Source organism: Periplaneta americana, chromosome 2 (genome assembly GCF_040183065.1).
Source record: "Periplaneta americana isolate PAMFEO1 chromosome 2, P.americana_PAMFEO1_priV1, whole genome shotgun sequence".
Taxonomy (NCBI): domain Eukaryota; kingdom Metazoa; phylum Arthropoda; class Insecta; order Blattodea; family Blattidae; genus Periplaneta; species Periplaneta americana.
This window is the reverse complement of record NC_091118.1, coordinates 122,564,788-122,589,094: the sequence shown is the minus strand read 5'-3', so window position 1 is coordinate 122,589,094 and position 24,307 is coordinate 122,564,788. Positions and strand designations below refer to the sequence as shown.

Sequence of the window (24,307 nt, the reverse complement as noted above, 5' to 3'; positions counted from 1 at the left end):
CGCTAAGAATGTCTATGAATACGGCCCTTAGTATTTTGATTTTTATTGTATTTGTAAATTTAATATTAATTGTACTTACATTTGTAATTGTATTCTTAATATTGTAGTTGTAATCCTCTGGTAGAGGGGAAGAGAAGGCTTGATGGCCTTATCTCTACCAGGTTAAGTAAATAAATAAATAAATAAATAAATAAATAAATAAATAAATAAATACTACTATAACTAGCGAGCATTCCTTAACCCGAATCAGGCAGTTTTCCATCGGTCTTTCGTCACTCCCGGCGCATCATTCCGACGAACCGATGAGAAACTGAGAGAGTGTGGAGCCCTCAGTCCAGAAGAACGCATTCCTGTAAGGAATGGCGCCAGGTGCGATGGGAAACCGATTGTCTGTGGGGCTATCCCAGCTTGCCTCGGTAGTCTACCAGAATGTTTGGCGCTTGTGTAGTAGCTATCTCTCAACACCTAGCTGTGTCATCTCTCTCCGGTTCTCTCGTTCAGATCTCAATAGAGAAGCCAAACGACGAAAAAATTGAACTCCATAAGCTAGAGTTTACTACTTATTTCATCGAGTTATACAACCATACGTGTTATGGAACGTGAAGAGCGAGGAAATTGAAAAAGAAGCGGCCCATGAGAAGTTGCTTGAGCTCACCAAGACTTTTTATGACGAGACTGATGTTGATATAGTGAGATCCAAAATCAACAGTATCAGAGGTGCCTTTCGAAAGGAGTAGAATATGACAGCGTCACAGGTTTCAGGATGGTGTTCCCCAAGAACTGTGCTGAAATTACAGTTGTAAATATCAAAACTTCTAACGATCTCTCAGTCACCAGATAGCGAAGCCTTTTCTCATGCCAGATTAATTTCCTCATGCGAGTGTCCTTTTTGTCTATTGTTAGGCCTACTATTGCAAGAAGCCTGAAATGAATCTGAGCTCATACGAATATAATTTTCAAGTTGTTCTTGGCTGTGGGTTCAATACCATGCAGCAGATTGAGCTGGGAAAATTCGTTCCTCTTTTGCAGCCAATGTTTACTCCATATTCGTCTTCGTTCAACGACAATGATCTTGTTCTTCCTTTGCCAAAACCACTATAACAGCAGCTGCTGCAAGAATTCTAGAGACCATAATGGATCACTCTAGACTGCCGGATTCGCTTTGGTGTTACAGTGAAACAAAGGTTCTGAATTGAATGTGTGAATAAATCGCTTCATTTCATCATCAGTTTGGGATTGACGCTGCAATAGCAAAGCGGCTTGGAAGATATAAAACCGAATGTCTACGGCAGCCACGACGCTACGGTGCGAGACAAATTGAAGACATTATTACAAAAACGGTCATTATTAATGAAATTGAGTTAAGAACACATTTACTACTATTTCAAATTTTTTAGACTCCAAAAATAACGCATGTCAGGTGCAATAGCCACAAGGATAAACACCAGTTGTACGGAAACAGCTGACATGTGTTGTTCTATTTATTTTTATTCTTCTCTTGAAAAATAGAAATTTTGACAAGGGTTGTTTTTGTAATAATGTCTTCAATTGTAATGTAGTTTCTGAATAAAGCCTATAATAATGTGACAAAGTAAATTGTGTTCAGTGTTTATTTTATAAGGTATATTTTCGATGTTTGAGCAGTGTGATAGAGGAAACTGTACTCTGGTACTTAATCATGATGTACTTTTTGAATGTTTGAGCAGTATGAGAGGGAACATGCTTAAATTATGAAGTAGTGGTTAATGAGGTAATCAAGTAATTTGTGCTCTAGTTTTGGATGTTTGAGCAGTGTGATAGAGGGAACTGTATTCCGGTGTTAATTATGAGTTAATCTTTGATGTTGAAATAATGTAAAAGACAAGCTTCTCTCCCCCAACATTTGTAACTCCTTAAACCACTAATTTACAACAGGATTACTTCTCTCGTTCTAATTAATGAGACACTACAAACGAGAAAAATAGAGACAGCGAGGCCGTCGTTGTCAAGAAGTAAATTTAATTTAATTGAAACATTTAAAACAATTCTGCTGGTGTATATTTGAAATGTAGTATGTAGTTTTCAGAAATAAAAGTAAAACTACAGGTTAGAAGCGTGTGGTGTAAAGTTACTCTCTCGAATTTACTTTTAAAGGATTAGGTACAGCTTACAGCAGTAAAATTTTTGGAAATATTCAACATTTTTTTCCTTCATTACTGTATCTTGTACAATAATGGAAATTGGTATGTGTAAAACACTGTCCTTCTGCTATATGAAAAGATATTTTTACGATTAAAAAATATATATTTATATTTTTTCTTTCAAAATTCAAAATGATGGAAGTTCACTGCGCAGTGATGAAGCTTTTCCCTCGTAACTCATAAACTTGTTAAATTTTCCATGTTCTCTTTCTTTTATTTTATTGCTGAAACTCATATTTACAATATCATGCTCTTTCAACTATGTTTCTTAATAAATAATATATATTTTTTTATTTTGTGTTAGAAGAAAATACTGATATTTGACCATTTTTTTAAATAAATTTATTTTTATCAGACAATCTATCAAAGGTAGAGAAGTGATCTTGCATCATCTTGTAGATATGACATGCAAAAATATACACAAAATATTTCATCACAGAATGTTGGATAATTTTTTAGTTATGTGGGAAACACTTCATCACTGCACAGTGAACTGAATTAAAAAAATGTAAATAATTATTTTATATCGTAAAAATATATTTTTTTTTTCATATAGCAGAAGGACAGTGTTTTACACATACTAATTTTCATTATTGTACAAGATACAGTAATGGAGGATAAAAATGTTGAATATTTCCAAACTCCTTAAATTCGAAACTGATGGATTTCATTTAGTTTAGTTCATAAACCAAGTAATCAATCATTTGGTTGCCAGTTAAGCAGATATAAGTAATGATAATGCTATGTATAACAGACATTCTCAACGTGGTGCACGCGAGCACTACGATGCTCTTTTAATGACAAACTGCTGCTCTTATCATGAGAGTAAAAATGTGCTCGCGAGTACAAATGCTTTTTCAATTCAAACTTCGTTATACGAACGATATCTTAATAATAGTTTCGTCTTTAACTTATCCTTGTTATACCAGCCGGAACAAATAGTGTTCATATCCATCCATTATAATAACTTACAGACCTGATAGGGTTTCTCGTATTTCATGGTGTATAATCCTTTTGAATTCAGTGTGGACTTAAACAGAAAAATATGGGTATTCAAGAGAATAATATGGCTGCACGAGAGAAACTTGAATTGATAGAACCCCAGTCTTTTTCAGCTCTGAAATATTTGTTTTGAAAGGAAAAATCAGTTTTTGTAGAATAGAATATACAAAAGGCCCCAAATACTGCGGAGTGTTTCTCTCTAATGTCTGACGATGTTCGAGACAATCTACCTATGCGGAAAAAAAAAAAAAACTTTCTCACTTATGGCCTCAAGAACAAAGCACGATCGTGATTAACTAATTCACATCTGCAGGACTGTTTACGTGTAGCTACAAGCGACTTTCCTTGGACATCACTGAAATTCTGAGGAATATTTAATTTCAAGGGTATCATTATCCTGGTGAGTGTTTCAAAAATTTAATTCTTTGTTTATTTATTTTATTTATGTATTCATATAGACCTATTAAATATATTCCGTTTCATGGTGCTCGCTAACTTAATATTACAGTGGGCAATGCTCACAATCTTCAAAAGGTTGAGAACCCCCGTATTACAATGTAAGAAACATCCTATTCCTACAAAATGTCAGTGAGCTATTTTTATTGGGACATATTTAAAGCATCAAAATATGATTTCTGAAATACATAATTGCAACTTAACTCTCGACAATGTAGAGTAAGCAGCAAAGGAAATATTTTGTAACAATGCTTCGCTTAATTCTTGAGATCTCACATCATATTATTTAACAAACGCAGTTAGAAATTAATTCTACAGTCTCAGCTGAATCTGTCATGGGTTGTGGACACTTGGCTTTAAGGTGGTCGGTGTCTGTGGAATTCTATGCTTTATTTATAGGAACGCCAAGTTTTAAAAATAAAACTGTGCGCCCATGTACCAGAGATCCGCTGCTACTGCTAGGACATTTTCACAGAGCAGTCATCATATGATCACAGTTCAAGTAGGCGGGTTGGATAATTGAAAAGGATAAGCAAGCCTTATGAAAACTTTCCACAGTAACTAAACTGTAACATTTTATTACACTTAACGTATTGTAATGTAAACAACAGTTCATTGACATTCAAGGCACAATATAAGGACCAGGATGCGTACGTGGGTAGTGACAGACCGATTTTCTATAATTGTCAACTGCTCGCAGTTACGTAAGATGGCATGGACACTAATATTCGTGTCAATATTTAAAATATAGGACGGACTTAAAAAGCCATTCTCTGTGGCTCAATGCTTGACATCGGATCCAAGAATCTTGGGTCGAATCCCAGCATCGGGCGCTGAATTTGTAGACGAGAAAATTCCTGAGTGGTGTTTATATTGGATGAGGAAAGTAGCTCCTAGTAGCAGATATTTTAAACGAGGGAGGAAGGGAAAAAAGAACTGTCCTATTCATCGAGGTCGTTAAAAATAACTAGATTCAGCAAAGTAAATTTAGTCATGTTTAGCGGTCACATAGAGTAGGATGCTCATATTCTGCTGTTTTCTAACTGTAGACCAGGAATGCAAAACTGGGGAAGAGAGAGGTGGAAGTATGGGAAGTTTGTTCCTCCGTCCACAAGGCCGGAACCTTCAATGACGTATATGTGACGTTTGGCATGCACACAGAATACATATTTCTCTTCTCCCTATCCTATAATGACGTGAGGGATGTAGGGAAGGGATCAGTTACGTGTTTCCGTTTGTGACGTATTGCCATAATTGTAGCGCAGTTTTGCATCCCTGATGTAGACGAAAGTAGATGTGACTTATACCATGATCTCTAGGATCTAATTTCACTAACAATGGAAAGCGTCGAATTAAAATCTCAAGATCAGAATTGATTCATTCTTATAAATAAGGTTAGTTGGAAGAGAGATGTTAGACATATTCAGACCATAGGATTAAATTTTTGAGATCAGTTAAAGGTTGTACAATATTAAACGGAACAAGTTCATTTGTTTATTCACTCACTCATTTATTTATTTATTTATGTATTTATTTATTTAATTATTTACTTAAGTCCTAATCAATTAACCTATTTGCCTATTTATTTATTTAAACAAGTTTTCCAAAATTACACTTTCTTCACATAAATAACTTTATTACAAAAAGAAATAATAAAACATAAACAATATACAATGCTTAGAGCATAATTTATAATAACAGAATATAATGCCAGAGTAAAGTAGCTACGTACTTCATTAGCCTTGTTTAAAAATTGTTTAATGAGTGATCTTTCTCCAAAATAAACTAATATTATACAAATGATTTAATGTATTAAAAAGAAACCACCCTAAATTGGAATATGAATAAATAAATAAATAAATATGTATCTATATACATCAATGTATTATAATATAAATACTAAATTAATTCTTAGTAAATGAACAAAATTGACATATACAAAGGAAATTATAAAGAATAACTCGAATGAAACAAGACTTCCGGAAATAGCATTAGAATACAGTCCTAAATGGAAGAAAGATTTGGGAAGACCATTGAAAGGATGGCATTGAGGTCAGAACAAGTAGAAGGGTCTAATCCTTGAAAAACAGATGATGATGATGATGATGATGATGAATAAGGGCAGTCATTTCCATGTCACGGGATATCACAACGATTGCAGAGGTCACTTTTAAAGAAGTAAGAGAAGAAAACGATTCTATATATATATATATATATATATATATATATATATATATATATATATATATATATATTACTAATGGCCGGCAATTGACTGCTCGTCATTCACCCGTGCGAAGCTATTATCTGTGCATTTCGAACTGGCGGCTCAAGGTCAAGCAATGGACTACATTTGCCACGCGTCCTTATCCTAATCCACAACATGTCAAATAAACGTCAAATTCGGTAAATTTTGGAATTGGGATATTTCAATTCAGATCTTCAATTGAAAACATTGCCGAAGACTTTCTTGTGGATACTGTTCATACCCTAGAAGAAAGGCTACTCATGACAAAAGAAAAACATGGTAAAATATCTGAATGATTTGAAATTATTTGTACCAGAATAAACGCAATTCATAACTGAAAAAAAACTGTATCATCACATTTCTACTTACTTGCTTTCTAACAAAATTAAAGGCCTTCCAAATCGTTCTTGACTTTTGAATAACTCTATACTTCTCCTGTGTCGGTACACAATGAATTATGAAGACAGCAAAAATTCTTAATGAAACCGAATGAGTTAAATATCTAGACATTAGGTATTATTAGCCTGTATTCCATAGTAGAAAATTGAGAATGAAATTTACGTCCAGCTAGTAATACTGATAGTTGAGATCCGCTTTACAACGTCAAGAGAGTGCTGAAACCTGAGCAAACAGCGGGACCGACGATAACAGGAGAGAAGCACAGGGAATCACTAAGCACATTAACAAACATGCAATAAATCATCACGTTTTACAGTACAGCTGTCATATCCCACATTCAAATGCCAATCTCTGAGTCTGAGAACCTTGCTATCCATATCGAAAAGAATTGTAACTATAATTTAATTCGCTAATATGTTTTCGCGGGATATCAGCCGAGTTAAGATTTTGGAATGCTCCAAGCTTTCGACTACTATCTCTGCAGCCATCTTCAGGGAAGTGATGTCCGAACAGAAAGTCGAAAGGTTATATAGATGTGGCTGTCTCAGGTGAAACGGGATTGGTTGGCGGATCGGCCAATCCGGGGCCGGGAATTGTCATCGCTCGTAAGCTCCGCCCCTCCCGGGATTACTGCGTGAAGTTTGGCGGGCGGCGAGCCCTGTTCCGCCGGTTGGAATCGGTTGCCGTCCTCGGTCCGTGATCTTCATGACCTTGATTGTAAGAGGGCCTGAGTTGGTCTAAGGCCGGTGTCCATGCCTGACTGAGCTGGAGTCCACTGTCTCTGTTAAAGTTGTTTTTCTCCAGCTTGATCTCTATGGCCTCCTTGATTGTACGATCCCAGTAGTGGCTTGATTTGTTAATGACCTTGGTGTGGTCAAACAGTATTTTATAGCAGTCGAAAGCTTGGAACATTCCAAAATCTTAACTCGGCTGATATCCCGCGAAAACATATTAGCGAACCAACGCCGAGAAAGCCTCAAATCATACATATAATTTAATTACGTACTTATTTCAACAACGTTATGACATTAAGTTAAGTACTGTACTAGTTTAAAAGAAGCAGCGAAATTGATAGTATTTAATAACATAGTTTAAATTACAGAAACTTTCACCTTTAATCAGGTATAAAGAATCGTAATGAATCATAAACTATTTGAACATGTGTCAAATCCCTTCCTTTTTTAAATAATTTCATGGATTGTTACGTCCTTTGTTTCGCTGAATGCTCAAATAATTGTTCTCTTCAGTCATTAACAATATTTTGTACAATACAATATAACGTTCACGTTTTCAGTTTTCAATAGTTACGGACATCTGAGAATACTAGCACTTCAATTAAGTATAATTTTATTAACCCGACTAAAATAAAGTAAGATATTGTACCATTACTTGATGCCTTCGTTCAAATTCACTTGAGCACCTCGATAATGTGAACTCTTGACTGCTACCTCTTAATTTCTCTGTTAACATTCTCATACTTCTATTAAAATTTTACTCGGAAAGTAAGAATTTCTATTTTTCGACAGATGATCGACTTTCGCGACGATTCTACATGAGACTCATCTTCTGAAGTCAATTGCAAGATAGTGAGATGAAGCTGGAAGCCTAAGCAATTTATCTCAATTCTTTATACAGCAATTTTTAACTGTAGGCCCCTTCTTTATAAGATGATGAACGAATTTCAGTAAGAAAGCCTATTTGCTCGGGGAATATCTGCTTCACAGTCAATTTACATTAATAAATAACATGTTTCCCTACTGCAAAACTACTTCTTTTATGAAAGGCCGTCTAATTGATTTCTCCTTACTAATTCATAAATATTTAAGACTGAACTTCTCTTGAAATGACGTAGAATGTTGAGAGAAAACGAAAGAAAATTTAGCATATTATTTTGAAAATATTAATTCTAATAATTGAGGACCGCTTTTGCAAAACTTGCTAACTGTAAAAACTAAATTTTATAGGATATACAAAAACTGAAATAACTGCAAGTTTTGCTATAGCTCTCACATAGCAGAAAGCAAGTTTTGAAAAAACGATCACACTTTGACACACTACTGTGAAGGAAATAATAACATTTTCCTAAGAAGCTTTTAGCATCATGTAGAGGCCTGTCTTATGTTAACTAATCCACCAAAATATCAATTTTGAAAATTTTGCAGTTAGCAAGTTTTGTAAAAACGGTCCTCAATTAGAACATTCAACTTAAAAAAAAAATTAGCTTCTTATCTCGAATCTGGTTTATGACGTGATTACTTCTACTTCTCAGATACGAAATAAGTTCTCTATGGTTGAAGGTACTAGACTGAGAACTAAAAAATCTCAAGCTTTTGCAACTTTGTTTGGCGTCTACGTCTTTCTCCTCATTAGGTGTGAGAGGAGACTTGGAAATTTAGTGTCACATAAAATTCAACTTCTTATTCCTCTTGTTCTCCTTGTCTTCATTAATTCTCCTTGCCTTCCCCTTTACCCTCCTTGTCTTCCCCTTGTCCTCTTCTTTTGTCCTCGTCTTCCCCCTTTCCTTCTTGTCTTTCCTCTTCCCTCTTGTTTTCCCCTTGAATGCCATGGAATTGTAACGGAATGTAGATCCTAATATGAGAAAATGGCAGAATCCCGATAAAAACCCAACTGCGACCTTGCCTGCCATAATTGTATGGATTTTTAATAAAAAATTGACTCCACATTACACTACACAAACACACCCCCACAGGAAACAAAACAAATGCGCCAAGACCAGCAACAGCCAGTTCCGAAGAAGGTCGATAACAGATCGAAACATGTTAATCAGGCACGACAGAATTTAACACGAGAAAGATATATAATACATATTCCGAAGTGACATAGTGTTAAAAGTTGTGTAATCAAAATGTATAAAAAATTGGAAATCCCTGGCCTAACCGGGACTCGAACCTGGAAGGTCTGATCACTCAGCCACCGCAGAGGACACAGCTGCGTAATATTAGCACTATCTGTATACAGTCTAGCAATGTAAGTGGAGTTGGTCATTTGGGATAAGAGACGGAACTAGATTAACAACTGTCATGGCAACATTGATATACCTACATAAATTGGAACAATTCGGAATGAAAGTAACATGGAGAAGTCGGCCTGGATGGCGCAGTTGGTATAGCACTGGCCTTTTATGCCCGAGGTTACGGGTTCGATCCCGGGCCAGGTCGATGGCATTTAAGTGTGCTTAAATGGGACAGGCTCATGTCAGTAGATTTACTGGCATGTAAAAGAACTCCTGCGGGACAAAATTCCGGTACACCGACGACGCTGATATAACCTCGGCAGTTGCGAGCGTCGTTAAATAAAACATAACATTTAACATTTTAACAACATGGAAAACATTCAACCAGTTCTCAGATATTTCTCATCACTAATTAAAACAAAGAAAACTAACTTCGAAGAATGTACTTGAGGCCTGCTTCACGTCCAATCAAAAGAGAGAAGATCTATGATCGTTCATTACAGAGACGGAAGTTATTTTTAAAGATTGTTAAATATCTCAGAACTTAATATTTGCAGTGAATAAAAATATGACGATGACGGTCATGACGGTGTTGCATTTAGACTGAAAATTTAATGCACACGATTAAGAACTTTTGCATATAGGCCCTACTTATTGTAGATTGAAATTGTGTGTAATGTTGTGTTTCGCCTTCAAGAATCAAATATATTCACTTCCTTATCCTTCGTCCAGTATTTTAATTCTCTTTTGAGGGTGTAATCAATGTTCATATTTATTTTCGACATACTAAACAGCCAGTGGAAATGCAATTCGCTGGATCAGCACAACTAAACATCACAATAAAAACACACAGACATTAGTGCTCTATATGAAATGCTAATACAAGACTGTGCCCTCTATGCAGAGAAAAAAGCTATGCCTTAGCAGGAATAATTGATCATCCGAGGATTAAACTTCGAGGGTCGTATTCATAGACATTCTTAGCGCGGGCTTCCGGTGGATGATCAGCGAACTAACGATCTTCGTATTCATAAACCAGTGTTAGCGATATGATGTGATATGATATATGATATGATAATGATATGATATGATATGATATGTTATGATATGATATGATATGATATGATATGATATGATATGATATGATATGATATGATATGATATGATATGATATGATATGATATGATATATGATATGATATACGTATGAATCCTGTACAAGTAACCAGTCGATAGCCGGGGCTAGTTTAGCACGCTCGTAGCGAGGGATAGCGAAATGTCTATGAATAGAACCCCGAATGTCTATTATTTGAAGATTAATATAACATAGAATTAACAATACAGTATATGCTATTAGGTAAAGAATAGCTAGTTGTAATTAGCACAGAGATGGGCTGTCACCTAGCAAACAAATACATATTGCAGTTCCTTCAAAGTTGTAATTTTAAAAACCACACTTCGACCCACTTTCTCATATGTTTCTTCCTTTGACAGTTAAATCTTGTAGAGAAATTTGTAGTCCTAATTATGATATTGATTCAAAGAGATATCTATGTTCAAAGCAGATACCGGTACCTTATTAGGGCCAGAAACAGTAAACCGATCATTTTTCCTGTCTCGAGGTTCTTCTGAGAGTCATAAATCCACGACATGAATTCACGCCACGGGGATTCTAATTGTGTTTGCATTAATTAAGTATAATCAAACCTGGTTAAAAATTTATTGATCTGCGTCGTTTTTTAACCAGTGAATTTTTGGATCCAGTAACAAACGTAGGAACCACTAGACCATTAAAAATGGAAAACGTAACTGTGATCGATGTAATCGTGTATTACGCAATATAGAAAATGAAAATGTTCCGTCAAATAATAAATCCATTGAAATATATATTATAGTTCCAGCATTCGTCTTAATGAAATAATATCATAAGATAAAAAAAAACTAGAAAGAGCACGTAGACAAAACACGACTGCAGAACTATAGGTACCAACCAAAAGAACCAGAAATGTAGGAATCCTAGAACAAGAAGACCTCACAGAAACGGAATGGACCTAACGGCTCAAGTTTTGAAACTGATGAAGAAATTACAATATTATTTCTGCAGTGCTCGGGAAAAGTGACACAAGTCAGTTTCCACAAACCTTTTTTTGATAATTTATTGACAAATTACGGAACATCTGCTCGCTTGGAAAAAATACCTAAGTATTTCTCCCATTACAATAATTCATAGAGAAAAAAATCAAATCGACATAAACCAGTGTAAGTTGTCGCTCATATTGGGTTGAGGAAAAACACGGAAGAAACCTCAACCAGGTAACTAGCCCCGACCGGGACTCGAACCCGGGCCACCTGGTTTCACGGCCAGACGCGCTAACCGTTACTCCACAGATATGGACCATACATACATAGGCTACAAACATACATACATACATACATACATACATACATACATACATACATACATACATACATACATAGGATGAACCATAAGTAATGTCATTAATTTGAGGAGGTTATTAGTTGAGATATTTCAAACAAAAACTTTAATACAAGTTTGCTTTTTCTTTTTTTGCTTCCTTTTCCAGATAAAAAAAATGTCCATATGAAACAATTCATAGCGTGTTTTGGGAAAACCATTAAGTTAATTTCCAATGTACTCAAGTCAATTTAAGAGAGCAGTGTATTACGATAATAAATGATTGAACGACTTTTAGCTTTATCCTTTAAATGTGCAGAAATTTGATCCGAACAAATATAACATTGTAAAATTCCTTTGCAGAACAAAAAGTTACATTTCTTTGGATCAAATTTCTGCACGTTTAAAGGACAAAAATATTAGATTCTTTCAAGCATTTATTATTTTAATACACTGCTCTCTTAAATTGACTGAGCATATTGGGAATTGAATCAATGACTTTCCTAAAACAGGCTACAAAATGTTTCATATAAAACAATTTGTATCTCAAAGAGGAAGCAAAACAGAGTAAAATAATATCTAACTTTTTGGTTTGAAATTTCTCAAAGAATAACCCCATAAATTAATGACGTTATCTACGGTTCGCCCTGTACACACATACACACACACGCACGCGCGCGCACACACACAAATATAACTAAACACATTTAGAAGGGTAGAACATATTTAAGATATTGCTGATGTATAGATGCGAGAACTGGACAAAACGAAAAGGAGAAAAGAAGAATGGAAACAACAGATATGAAATTTTCGAGAGCAGTAACTGGTGTTACCATTGACAAGAACAGAAATTCAGGTATCCGCAAATAGTAAAATACAATATATATAAATAATTTAGGTGAAACTATTCACTTACTTACTTACAAATGGCTTTCAGAGAACCCGGAGGTTCATTGCCGCCCTTACATAATCTCGTCATCGGTCCGTATCCTGAGCAAGAATAATTAAATCCCTAGCATCATATTCCACCTATAGCAGGGCTGGGCACATTACGTGAATCTGAGAAATGAGGGCTGTGTGCTTTAAAGAGCGCATCTTGAGAGCGCTGTGACGTAAGCATACTGTACGTCATTCAGTGTCGGTGCAGTGGTGACTCTGCAGTATGAGACGAACTATGAAGACAGAGCTTCCACTCATACACTAAAGCGGCCCGCTACTCCTAATGCTTTTAATGTATCATGGGAGGAGGAGTTCTTTTTGGTAGAGAGCAGTGGATTAGCAAAGTGTTTAATTTGGCATAAAACACTCCAACTGATCATATATCATATTATATATCACGATGTATCATAGTATAGTATATTATACTTGAATAATTTAAAATTATATATTACTAAATGTACTATAATAACTTATAATGCAATATAAATATCGAATAGATACTCTAACATAATGTACCTGAGAAACATGTTTTTTAAGTTGTATTAATTTATGGTCATATCATATCATATCATATCATATCATATCATATCATATCATATCATATCATATCATATCATATCATATCATATCATATCATATCATATATTATATTATATTATATATTATATTATATATTAACAGGATGACAATAATGCACTTAGTGAATCGGCTATGAGAATTTGCTACAAAATTTACAACGAAATTGCAAAGGAATTGAAAACATTCAACGAAGGTGAATTCATCAAGCGATGTTTAATGATATTGGCAGATGAACCCTGTCCACAGCAAGTAGGGGAAGTTGAAGCCATACGCCTGTCTCATAGAACCGTGGTGAGGAGATTGCAGTATGTGCGTATGGGTTATGTAAATAAGCCTAATGATTTGTGTGTGTGCATAGAGCGAAGTTTATTTCATTAAATTAATAAAAGTGTTATAAAGTTTGTACTATACAATGGATTGATGTAATATCTTCATAAACTATTATGTACTGACAGACTGAATGACTAGAACAACCGTGGCTCTTGTTATATTAATGCAGGGAAGGTAGGTGTAATGTGAGTCCGCCACTGCGTGAGAGTTCTGCTCTGGCTTGGAATTGAAGTGCCTTGCGGAGAGAGAGCAGCTCTGGCCGGCTAGACTGAGCCGCTCTCATGCCCGGCCCTGACCTATAGTAAATCCATTTTAATATTATCCTCCCATCTACGTCTTTGCTTCCCCAATGATCTTCTTCGGTCATGTCTCCCAATTGGATTCGCCCATACGTGCTCTATACCCTGCTCATCTCAAACGTCTGGATTTAATGTTCCTAATCCTATGTTAGGTGAAAAATACAATGCGTACAGTTCTAAGCTGTGTAACTTTCTCCATTCTCCTGTAACTTCATCTTAGTCCCAAATATTTTCCTTATTCTCGAACAAAGTGAGAGTCCAAGTTTCACAATCATACAGAACAAACGGTAATATAACTGTTTTATAAATTCCAACTTTCATTTTTTTTTAATTGGACTAGATGACAAAAGATTCTCAAACGAATAATAACAGGCATTTAACATATTTATTCTGTGTTTAATTTCCTCTGAGTGTCATTTATATTTGTTAACTTACTGTTGCTCCAAGATATTTGAATTTATCTCTCTCTTGAAAGCATAAATTCTCAATTTTTAAATTTCCTTTCGTATTATGTTTTGGTCACGAGACATGATCATAAACTTTGTTTTTTCGGGATTTACTTCCAAACCTATCTCTTTACTTGGCTCAAGTAAAATTCTCGTATTGCCAGTAATCGTCTGTAGATTTTCTCCAAACATATTCCTGTCATCCGCTGATGTAACCCATTCAATTCCAAACGATCTCTGTCTTCCTCGACTTTCCTAATGGCATACTCTAGAAGTGAGTCTAGAGCAAAGTTAAAAAGTAACGATGACAGTGCATCTTCATGCTTTAGCCTACTGTGAATTGAAAAAGCGTCAGACAGAAATTGGATTATATGGACTCTACCGTAAGTTTCACTGAGACACATTTTAATTAATCGAACTAGTTTCTTGGGAATACCAAATTCAATAAGGATATTATACAAAACAAGGAGAAATTACTATGCAACAAAAACATAACTGGCACCAGCACATTTAAAGAATGGACAATAATAGGCTACCGAAATAGTATTTAATTACAAACTGCAAGGATACCGAAATATTGGAGGTCCAAAACAATGTGGCAAGATAAATTCGTCTGAAGATAGAACAGGCCTAAGACCTAACCTCTAAATGTATACCATTGTTCTACATTGTGAATAAAAATACTTGCAATATGCATTACTAAAGCTGAGAGATGTCCCAAGACTAATTAAGAGGGATCATATTGAGAGAATATAGAGGAACACATTATTTTTTGCAACATGATATTTTCTATAACTTCGAACGTTCAGAATAAGATGCATGTAATAATAACTATGCTCACCTCTTGATGTAATGTTGAAGCCTTTCCGTCAGAAACATGATGTATGGACTTAGAAAAAATATCACATTTAAGTGTGTATGTGTGCAACCAATGCTCTCATACTTTCCTCACACCATTTGTCCAACAGAAATCATACAGACAGGGAAAAAGATACGTCGTCCCACTAACACTGTTCAAATGTCAACTGTTGACAAGATACAGGATAGTACGGTGTAAAGGGTCTTGCTATCTCTTTTCGGTATCTTAGAATCAGATTCTGAAATGACAAACTGTAACAAAAAATAATGATAATATATTACGCACCGTACTCTGAAAGATGTAAAATCCATCTACATGACATATTTGAAACACTTAAGGTAACGCGCTAAAGAGTTTTTTAATATAATTTATACAATTTTCATTGCATCTTCTTAAAAATTTTACACCAGCGACATATTCTCATACTTTTATGTTGAAAATGTGACCAGATTTATTTTTATTTTTATTTTAAAAATGTATATTTTTTACATTTTCTGGACCTCACATAATAATAACAAATTTCCTAAATGTTTAAAATGAAGCTAAGACTTCCTATAATGAAATGGTGCCTTAGTTTCTTCCTGTTTAATATCCTTTAATAATATAAAAAACTGAAGTTTTTGGTGTTTCAACTTCACTGCTCAACATAAAAAATCACAGCTTTCTTAATAATAATCATTATATATACAATAATGCAGCAATCATGCACAGACTTGTGTACAGTGTAAGTGTGAAAAGTTTGATTACTTTAGTTGTACCTATTCATTTAGAAGATAGACTATATTATTTCTAGTAAGTTAAAATGTAAAAAGCTCTGATTTCCAGTAAAATCACTTTAAAAGTTATAGTATGCATTCTGAATATGATAATCATTAATGTGGGATAAATTTAATTTCAAAGTTATTAGAATAAAGATATTATCGCCGTAAATCTTCGCTACAGCAATCCTCAAGAGACAGTAGAATTTTTGGCAACGTATTGTATGTTTTAATTGGTTTATTTTACGACAATTTATCAACTGCTATGATTATCTAGCGTCTGAATGAGAAGAAGGTAATAAAGATAAAGCAAGCGAAATGATTCCAGGGTACAGCGCCGGAAGTTACCCAACATATTGCCTTAATAGGTTAAGGGATAAAAGCGGAAAAAACTTCAACTAGGTAACTTGACCCTACCAGATTTGAACCAGGGTACGCTCTCTTTGACTTCAAGATCCAGACATTTCTGTTTTCCAACAATAATATTTTTTCGTTAAAAATTCAAATTCCTACAAGAAGTTCATATACGAATCATATGGAACTTTGTGCAGTTTAAAGCCTTGGTTTTTCTGAACCGACGCGTGCGACATGCGAGGTGCGAGGCCCGCCTCGAACAAATCGGTACTACATGAAAGATAGTGAGTGGTTTCTATGGCTGCGAGTTGCGCAGACCTCGCATCTCACAGTTATAGAAACCACTCACTATCTCTCGTGTAGTCCGGATTTGTGTGAGGCGGGCCTCGCACCTCGCACGCATCGGTTCAGGAAAACCAAGGCTTAACTGCGAGATGCGAGGTAGCCATAGAAACCACTCACTATCTCTCGTGTAGTCCGGATTTGTGCGAGGCCGCCTCGCACCTCGCACATCGCATGCGTCGGTTTAGAAAAACCAAGGCTTAACAGAGAACGCTTAAGAAAGAAGAGATATACAATATGTTTTGATCTCGATACTTTACTTCCATACAGTCCACACAAGAGATACTAATCTTCTTCTCTGAATTCGATGAAGTCTTTACTATAACAGAATATATGTAAGCCTACAATTAATGATAAATTTCAAATAACTTTATCAAACGAACTAACAGAAAAACTAAGTACTATGTCTATGAAATCTATTATAAGTAACTACCGGTAATGACCTATAGAGACAGAAACGAAGTAATTATGTCGATGTAGCGGAATGGATGAGCCTTGTTAAAACCACGGTGATGGCGGGATTCATTTCATCATAAATTTCGGAATAGTCAGAATCCAGTCTGCCAACTCCTTCTCTCGATGTTAAGAGGTATAGGGATTCTACATCCAGGTCGTTTCAATGGAGTGTAAGAGAACAAAGTTACCTTACATTATATTTGTTACATTAGTAGTTTGAATGGAGTAAACTGTGCTAATTTTGTTCATGGAAAGAAAACAGTTAAAACTTTTAAACAGGAATACTTTTCCAATTTTCAAATTTTCTGCTGAATCTATGAATAAAATAGTTCTCATTATACAAAGTTCAACTTTTATATACTGAAATAAGACGCGGCCCATGACAATAACAGTTGTGTTAATAAATTCATATTAAAAGAAATGACCGACTTCGAATTCTAATATTCACAACACACAAACTAGAATATCATAATAAAGTAGTGGTATTGAATGAAAAGAAAGAAAAACAAAACTACCATAGGCGTTTCCGTCGAATGCCAACAATGTCTTTTCTCCACATTGTACACAGCAAATAGAAAGAAGCACTCTTCACTGAAATCATTAAAGTCGCGACACTGACTGCAATGTGGAAAATATGACACTTGTCTTGCATTTATAGTGAGATGCAGATTAATGAATTACAAAACGGTAATCTAGTCTCAAGTTCCAATCTCGGAGAAAACAAGAGGGATTATCTTACCACTCGACGACACTACTCAATGGCTTACATACGCCCTTACAGTTATCGAAGTTAATGATATGACTATTTACCACACATTTTGTAACAGATACGAGACAATATAGTGTAAAACAATTTCAAATCTGTAATGAGAGTATTATTTTATCTATTACCTATTGTTTCAAAAGAGTGTTGCAATAAAACTTATGGAAGAAGCTGCAACAAGTGAGTTTCTATTTATACAATACAAAACATACATACAGACATACATAGCCTACATTCCACACCTGTGGAGTAACGATTAGCGCGTCTGGCAGCGAAACCAGGTGGCCCGGGTCGGGGCAAGTTATCTGGTTGAGGTTTTTTCGAGGTTTTCCCTCAACCCAATTTGAGAAAATTCTGGGTAACTATCGGTGCTGGACCTGGACTCATTTCACCGGCATTATCACCTTCATCTCATTCAGACGCTAAATGACCTGAGATGTTGATACAACGTTGTAAAATAATCTACTAAAACATACATACATACATACATACATTACATGTGACTTTTAAGGATCTCGGAGGTTCATTGCCGCCCTCACATAAGCCCGCCATCGGTCCCTATCCTGTGCAAGATTAATCCAGTTTCTACCATCATATTCCACCTCCCTCATATCCATTTTAATATTATCCTCCCATCTACGATCGGCAGCCCAAAGATCTTTTTCCCCCCGGCCTCCCAACTAACACTCTCTATGCATTTCTGGATTCGCCCATACGTGTTACATGCCCTGTCCATCTCAAACGTCTGGATTAAATGTTCCTAATTATGTCAGGTGAAGAATACAATGCATGGAGTTCTGCGTTGTGTAACTGTCTCCATTCTTCTGTAACTTTATCCCTCTTAGCCCTAAATACTTTCCTAAGAACGTTATTCTCAAGCACCTTTAACCTCCGTTTCTCTCTCAAAATGAGAGTCCAAGTTTCACAATCATACATGTTTCATAAATTCTAACTTTCAGCTTTTTTTGAGAGCACACTGGATGACAAAAGCTTCTCAATCGAATAATAATAAGCATTTGCTACATTTATTCTGCGTTTAATTTCCTCACAAGTGTCATTTATATTTTCTATTTATTTAATATCAATACAAATTCAATACATCATAGTGAAGTGCTTTGTATGGAGTGTGACATTGTTATGGGCCAGAACATGGAGGAAGTGAAGAAAAACACTGAAATCATTTGAAATGTGGATATGGAGATGAATGGAGTGTATGAAATGGATAAACAAAATAAATTAAACTGTGCTACTACACAGAATGAGTGAAGATAATAATGCTGAAACTGATCAGGAAGAGAAAAAGAAGTTGGCTGTATCACTGGATAAGATGATAATCCCTAGTGAAGGTTGTATTGGAAGAAATAGTGAACGAAAAAATAAATCGGGGCAGAAGATGCTAGATGATAGACAACATTAAGATATATAAATCATATACGGAAACGAAAAGTACGGGTGAAAACAGTGTAGATTGGATAAGGCTTGGTTTGCAGTCAAGGACCTGACATTTCGCAGAAAATTATAAATGGATGAATCACACTAGTTTATATGAAAACTGTTGGCTGCACAGAAATGGTGTTAAAAGTGATTGGACTTCTAAAAAGTGGCCATTAATTACAATGTCCAAAAGAATATCTTCTTCTATTTCTTCTTCTTTGGTATAAGCTTGAAGCTTGTTAAAAACCAGACATAGAATCTCGACATATTTTTCTTGGTCTCGCAATGCTTCGTCTTCTCTCAGATACCTACACCCTCTTGTAGGTTACTCTCCTTACCAGTCGATCATTTCCCATTCTTGACGCATGTGATTTCCATTCCTATCTCCTTATAACCCATTCTCCTATTCTTTGTACATTACATTCTTATTTTATCTCCTTACTTCTCACTCTGTCCCTTCTTGTCTTTCCTGTTATTCTTCCCAATATAATATTCATTTCCGTTGTTTAAAGTAATTTCCTTGTTTTTGCTGTATCCGCTCTGGTTTCTGCTGCATATGTCATTATTGGTTTTACAATAGAGCAAGTGGACAGCTTCAAATACTTGGGGTGTAATATATGCAGTAACATGAGCTGTTGCCAACAAGTCAAAAGGAGATTAGCAATGGCAAAGAAAGATTTTAATAGAAAAAGGAGCATCTTCTGCGGACCTCTGGAGAAAGAACAAAGAAAGAGACTAGTGAAGTGCTTTGTGTGGAGTGTAGAATTGTATGGGGAAGAAACATGGGCATTAAGATGAGTTAAGAGAAGTGACAAGAAGCATTTAAATGTGGAAATGGAGAAGGATGGAGTGTGTGAATTGGACAGATAGGATAAGAAAGGAAGCTGTGTTGGAAAGAGTGGGTGAAGAAAGAATGATGCTGAAATTGATGAGAAAGAGGAAAAGGAATTGGCTGGGTCACTGGCTGAGAAGAAACTGCCTTCTGAAGGATGCACTGGAAGCAGAGCAGAAGAAGGTATCAGATGATAGACGACATTAAGATATATGGGTCATGTGCGGAGACAAAGAGAAAGAAAGAAACTAGGAAAGACTGGAGAATGCTGGGTTTGCAGTGAAGACTGCTCTTGGGCAGAACACTATGAATGAATGAATGAATGAATGAATGAATGAATGAATGAATGAATGAATGAATGGGTGGCGAAAGAATATGTGGGCATAAATATGGCTCAGCGTTGTGTCCTGTGTTATAATAATTCTTGAAATTACGTAATGGGATACTTGAATACATCGATATCTTCTAATCATTGTTTATTATTTGTTATATTGAATCGTTATAAGTACTCTATAACCTTCATTTCCAAATATAATATGTTATTAGTTGATACGGTGAAGCCTTATTTTAAACTTACTGCTGTTTGTCTGTGCGTTATCTTTTTTGTGATTTAAAGTCATAGGGCCTACTACAATTTCGCTACCAATTAGATCTGAAACTACTGTTGTTTTGCTAATTTATTTTATTTATATTTTCTTTTAAGTTTGTACAACCTTATTTACTCGCAAATAGTAATTAATAGCAGTTTATTTTAAAATAATAAACGTCCGCGAAAGCACCAAAACCTCGGCGGTAGCCGTCTTGCTCGGTTTTTCATGTTTAGACATAAATAACTAGTTAAGATGCCGAGAAATCCTTGGTCACAGCAGGTGGGGCTGCCAGTAGACATTTATCTCTCTGAAAGATTCTCCGGTTCTTGATATTTAGCTTTATCTGAAGAACTTTGGGAAGTTATGAATATCACGAGTGTGATTGACAGCTAGAGATTAAGGGATTAGAAGGATAAACACTGCACTCACAATATGGAGATCGAGATAATACGCATGAAGCCTATCCAAGTCCACTGCGTCTACATTATTGCCAACTGATTAGCTGAGAAAATCGCAACCATATGCTGACTACCTTTTTTATCTTATCCAGGATAATCAAAAGATACATTTCAATTAATAAACTGTAACTCTCATAATTACTGTAAAATTACAGTAAAAGTTAATTCGACAATGAAACATTTTAATATATCTAACTATTTATTTGAAACCAGCCACTAATTTTATAATACATCATGTACCGGTGGCCACGGGGATAGTTTTGTGATAGAGATTTTTGTTTTTTTCACTACTGGTTGAGATTTTCGCAAATGGTTCCGAATTACTTACTTGGGGCATGGAAGTTTTGCTTAATATCTTTGTACTGTTATGCTAGACTGGCCCAAATGCGTGTTAATACCGTAACCATGGAAGCTGCAAACAGTTTCGAAAAGTTGTATAAACTCAATCTCTTTTTTTAGTAGGTTATTTTACGACGCTTTATCCACATCTTCGGTTATTTAGCGTCTGGATGAGATGAAGGTGATAATGCCGATGAAACGAGTCCGGGGCCCAACGCCGAAAGTTACCAAGCATTTGCTCATATTGGGTTGAGGGAAAACCCCGGAAAAAACCTCAACCAGGTAACTTGCCCCAACCGGGAATCGAACCCGGGCCACCTGGTTTCGCGGCCAGACGCGCTAATCGTTACTCCATAGGTGTGGACAATTCATCTCAGTACATGATTGAGAAACAATAATTGTTCATAGACGAGTAGACATAATTTCTATTGATCGCAACAAGAAGACAGGATACATCTTGGATCCCATCCTACGATTTAAGATCTGCCAGCCTTCAGAACAGCGATGCAGAACTGCGCTGCAATTGTAGCATACGTCACAAGCCAGATTACGTCATTCATCCCTTCCCTCAAGGCCACACGTCATGCACACGACAAGGTACAAAAGATTTGTAATCACTGTCTAGAGGTGGAATTCGAAGCAATATCGGTCGGAAAGTACTAGTTTAAATATCAATGGGGGAAATGAATACTTCTGTATTCAAAATAATCACAAAGCACTTTGTCTCATTTGTGAACAGTTTAGCATTATAATTATTGTGGTCGGAAATACTTTCGTCATTTTTTCCGTGAGCAAGAGTTTGTTGCAATCCGCCATATGGTTGTAGACGAGTCACGGAGAAGTCATTCAACGCTGGTGAACTGTGAAAGGGGAACCAATGCTTCCACCCCTTTCTCTGCGAGTTCTGCATCCTTGCTTTATAAGTAGACAACGAGAACAAGATTTATAAACCAACATCTGACTTCTTTAAAAAGTGTCATAATCAGGAGAAAATTGAAATAATGGGCCTATTCATTGTAAGTCGAGGAACTGTAACATTTTTTTTGTGGACAATTTAAATTACAAAGATCAATCTGTAAAGAAATTGCCCTTATGGTCCTTAAGTTACCTATTCACATTTTGAAATATCATTTATGTAACAACAGTACATAATTTTAATTATTCATACTTATGTTATACACCGTGTTTCGCTTAGAGGGATTGAGAAATAAATAATAATTTCAAGTGTAAAATAATGGTTTATTAATAGACGGCAGGCTTGGGATACCTTTACGGCGGCAATAGGTTGATGCACAACGGAACTTAGACACGTGACGTTACTCTCGTAGGTATATTTTGTTAAGAACGCAAAATGACCTGTCAGCAACGGGACGTTACTCGCTGTAGGAACCGAACCTAAGCCAGCAGAGTACTGTGCGCAGTCATAGTGAACAGTTGTCTGACGTTAGTGTCGAGGTTGTTTGTCACAGTGTTTACGTGAACAGTAGAGAGTCTCGTTTAGGCACAGTGAAAACATAAACAAAGTGCAGGTAACGTGTGGAGGAGTTCGAGCCGTACGATAAACACGAGGGATGCACAAGATTTTAGTAACAATTAATTATATTAATTATCATTAATTGGCATTATATTTTCCAAAAACACACAAAATAAAAGAACACAAATTGCATAATATTATCATATACATATTTTAACGAACAGTTGAAGACATTTTACAGGCAACTGACCGCTTTATTCGCACCATCAACAGATTAGGCAGTGCCAACGGGATCCAACGCATAGCTGGGAACACGTTGTACGCAAAACTGGCGACTACATCGAAGGCTTGTAAGACTTAGAACCATGTAAGTATGCTATCTATCGAGAAAAAAATAGTTGCCAGAACTAAAAAAATCGACCTATGTACAATTGTCATCAAAGGGGACTTTAATGTTCACGAAAGATTGCTAACACCTTTCATTGTACATATTTGTAATTCTTTTACATATTCAGTTAATTATATATTATATTGTTTAATGTACAGTATTGATTATTCCTACGCTTCCACTGCGCAACTCGACCAAATCCAATTTATCTTTAACATCTGATTTAGTAGCCGTATAACACCCCGTTGCAGAAGTAAGCCATTGTCTCTTGTTCAATATTGGTAGGAATTACATGTTCTTCAAAGGTTCATCTCTTTTTACGCTAAATATATTAATCACATTTTCTTTAGGATAGTTAATAGGCGTTAATGTTACAATCGTCACACAAAACATGAAACAGTATAATTACGATACAAGGTTGGGAAGTCCTTTTTACAAAATCGGCGAAAAGTTTGAAAAACGAGCAGAGCGAGTTATTAAATTTCCGAGATTTTGTAATGAACTTCACAAACGTGTACTGTACAACATTGCCCGATCATATTTTTAAAATTTACAAATACAATATATTTTGCATTGAAAATTTAGAGCAGTATTATTCAAAAACCTTCGCAAAACTGCACTGTAATGATAACTACTGCATTGGGCCTATTTCAGTGTAGCTTTGTGTTATGAAAGATGATGTTCCAGCAACAAGTTTCTGTGTGGGAATTTTAACTTTCAAGGCCTAACAACAATATCTGTAAATATAACAAAAAATACGATCATGCAAAAAATAGTTTTCATACATTTAGCGTGCGGAAACTACTGTATATATATAACCATAAGAATCACACTGTATTTTCATTGGCCGGGTTTCTGACTGAGAAGTCAGTCAACACTAACCGTTTGTCGAAGAAGAATTCGATAATATTTAATCGGTTATTTAACTTTCAATCGACATTTAACGATACTGTATCGTTATCAATTGCGACGTTACGTAGCATCGGTGAAAAG

The 24,307-nt window shown here is 35.6% G+C and overlaps 1 protein-coding gene across 4 annotated transcripts in view; it reads right to left on the bottom strand.

The window, feature by feature from the left end:
- The window catches only part of dnc (phosphodiesterase dunce), a 1,099,286-nt gene that overhangs the window by 937,604 nt on the left and 137,375 nt on the right, over nt 1-24,307 (bottom strand). Inside the window, exon 1 of one of the 4 annotated variants that reach the window (XM_069818416.1) lies at nt 15,109-15,161. The exons of the other annotated variants lie outside the window; for them this stretch is intronic. Coding sequence (XP_069674517.1) covers nt 15,109-15,146 — 38 coding nt within the window. The 5' untranslated portion in view covers nt 15,147-15,161. Of the gene's footprint in view, nt 1-15,108; nt 15,162-24,307 lie in introns of those variants that run through there. 4 annotated transcript variants of the gene reach the window in all.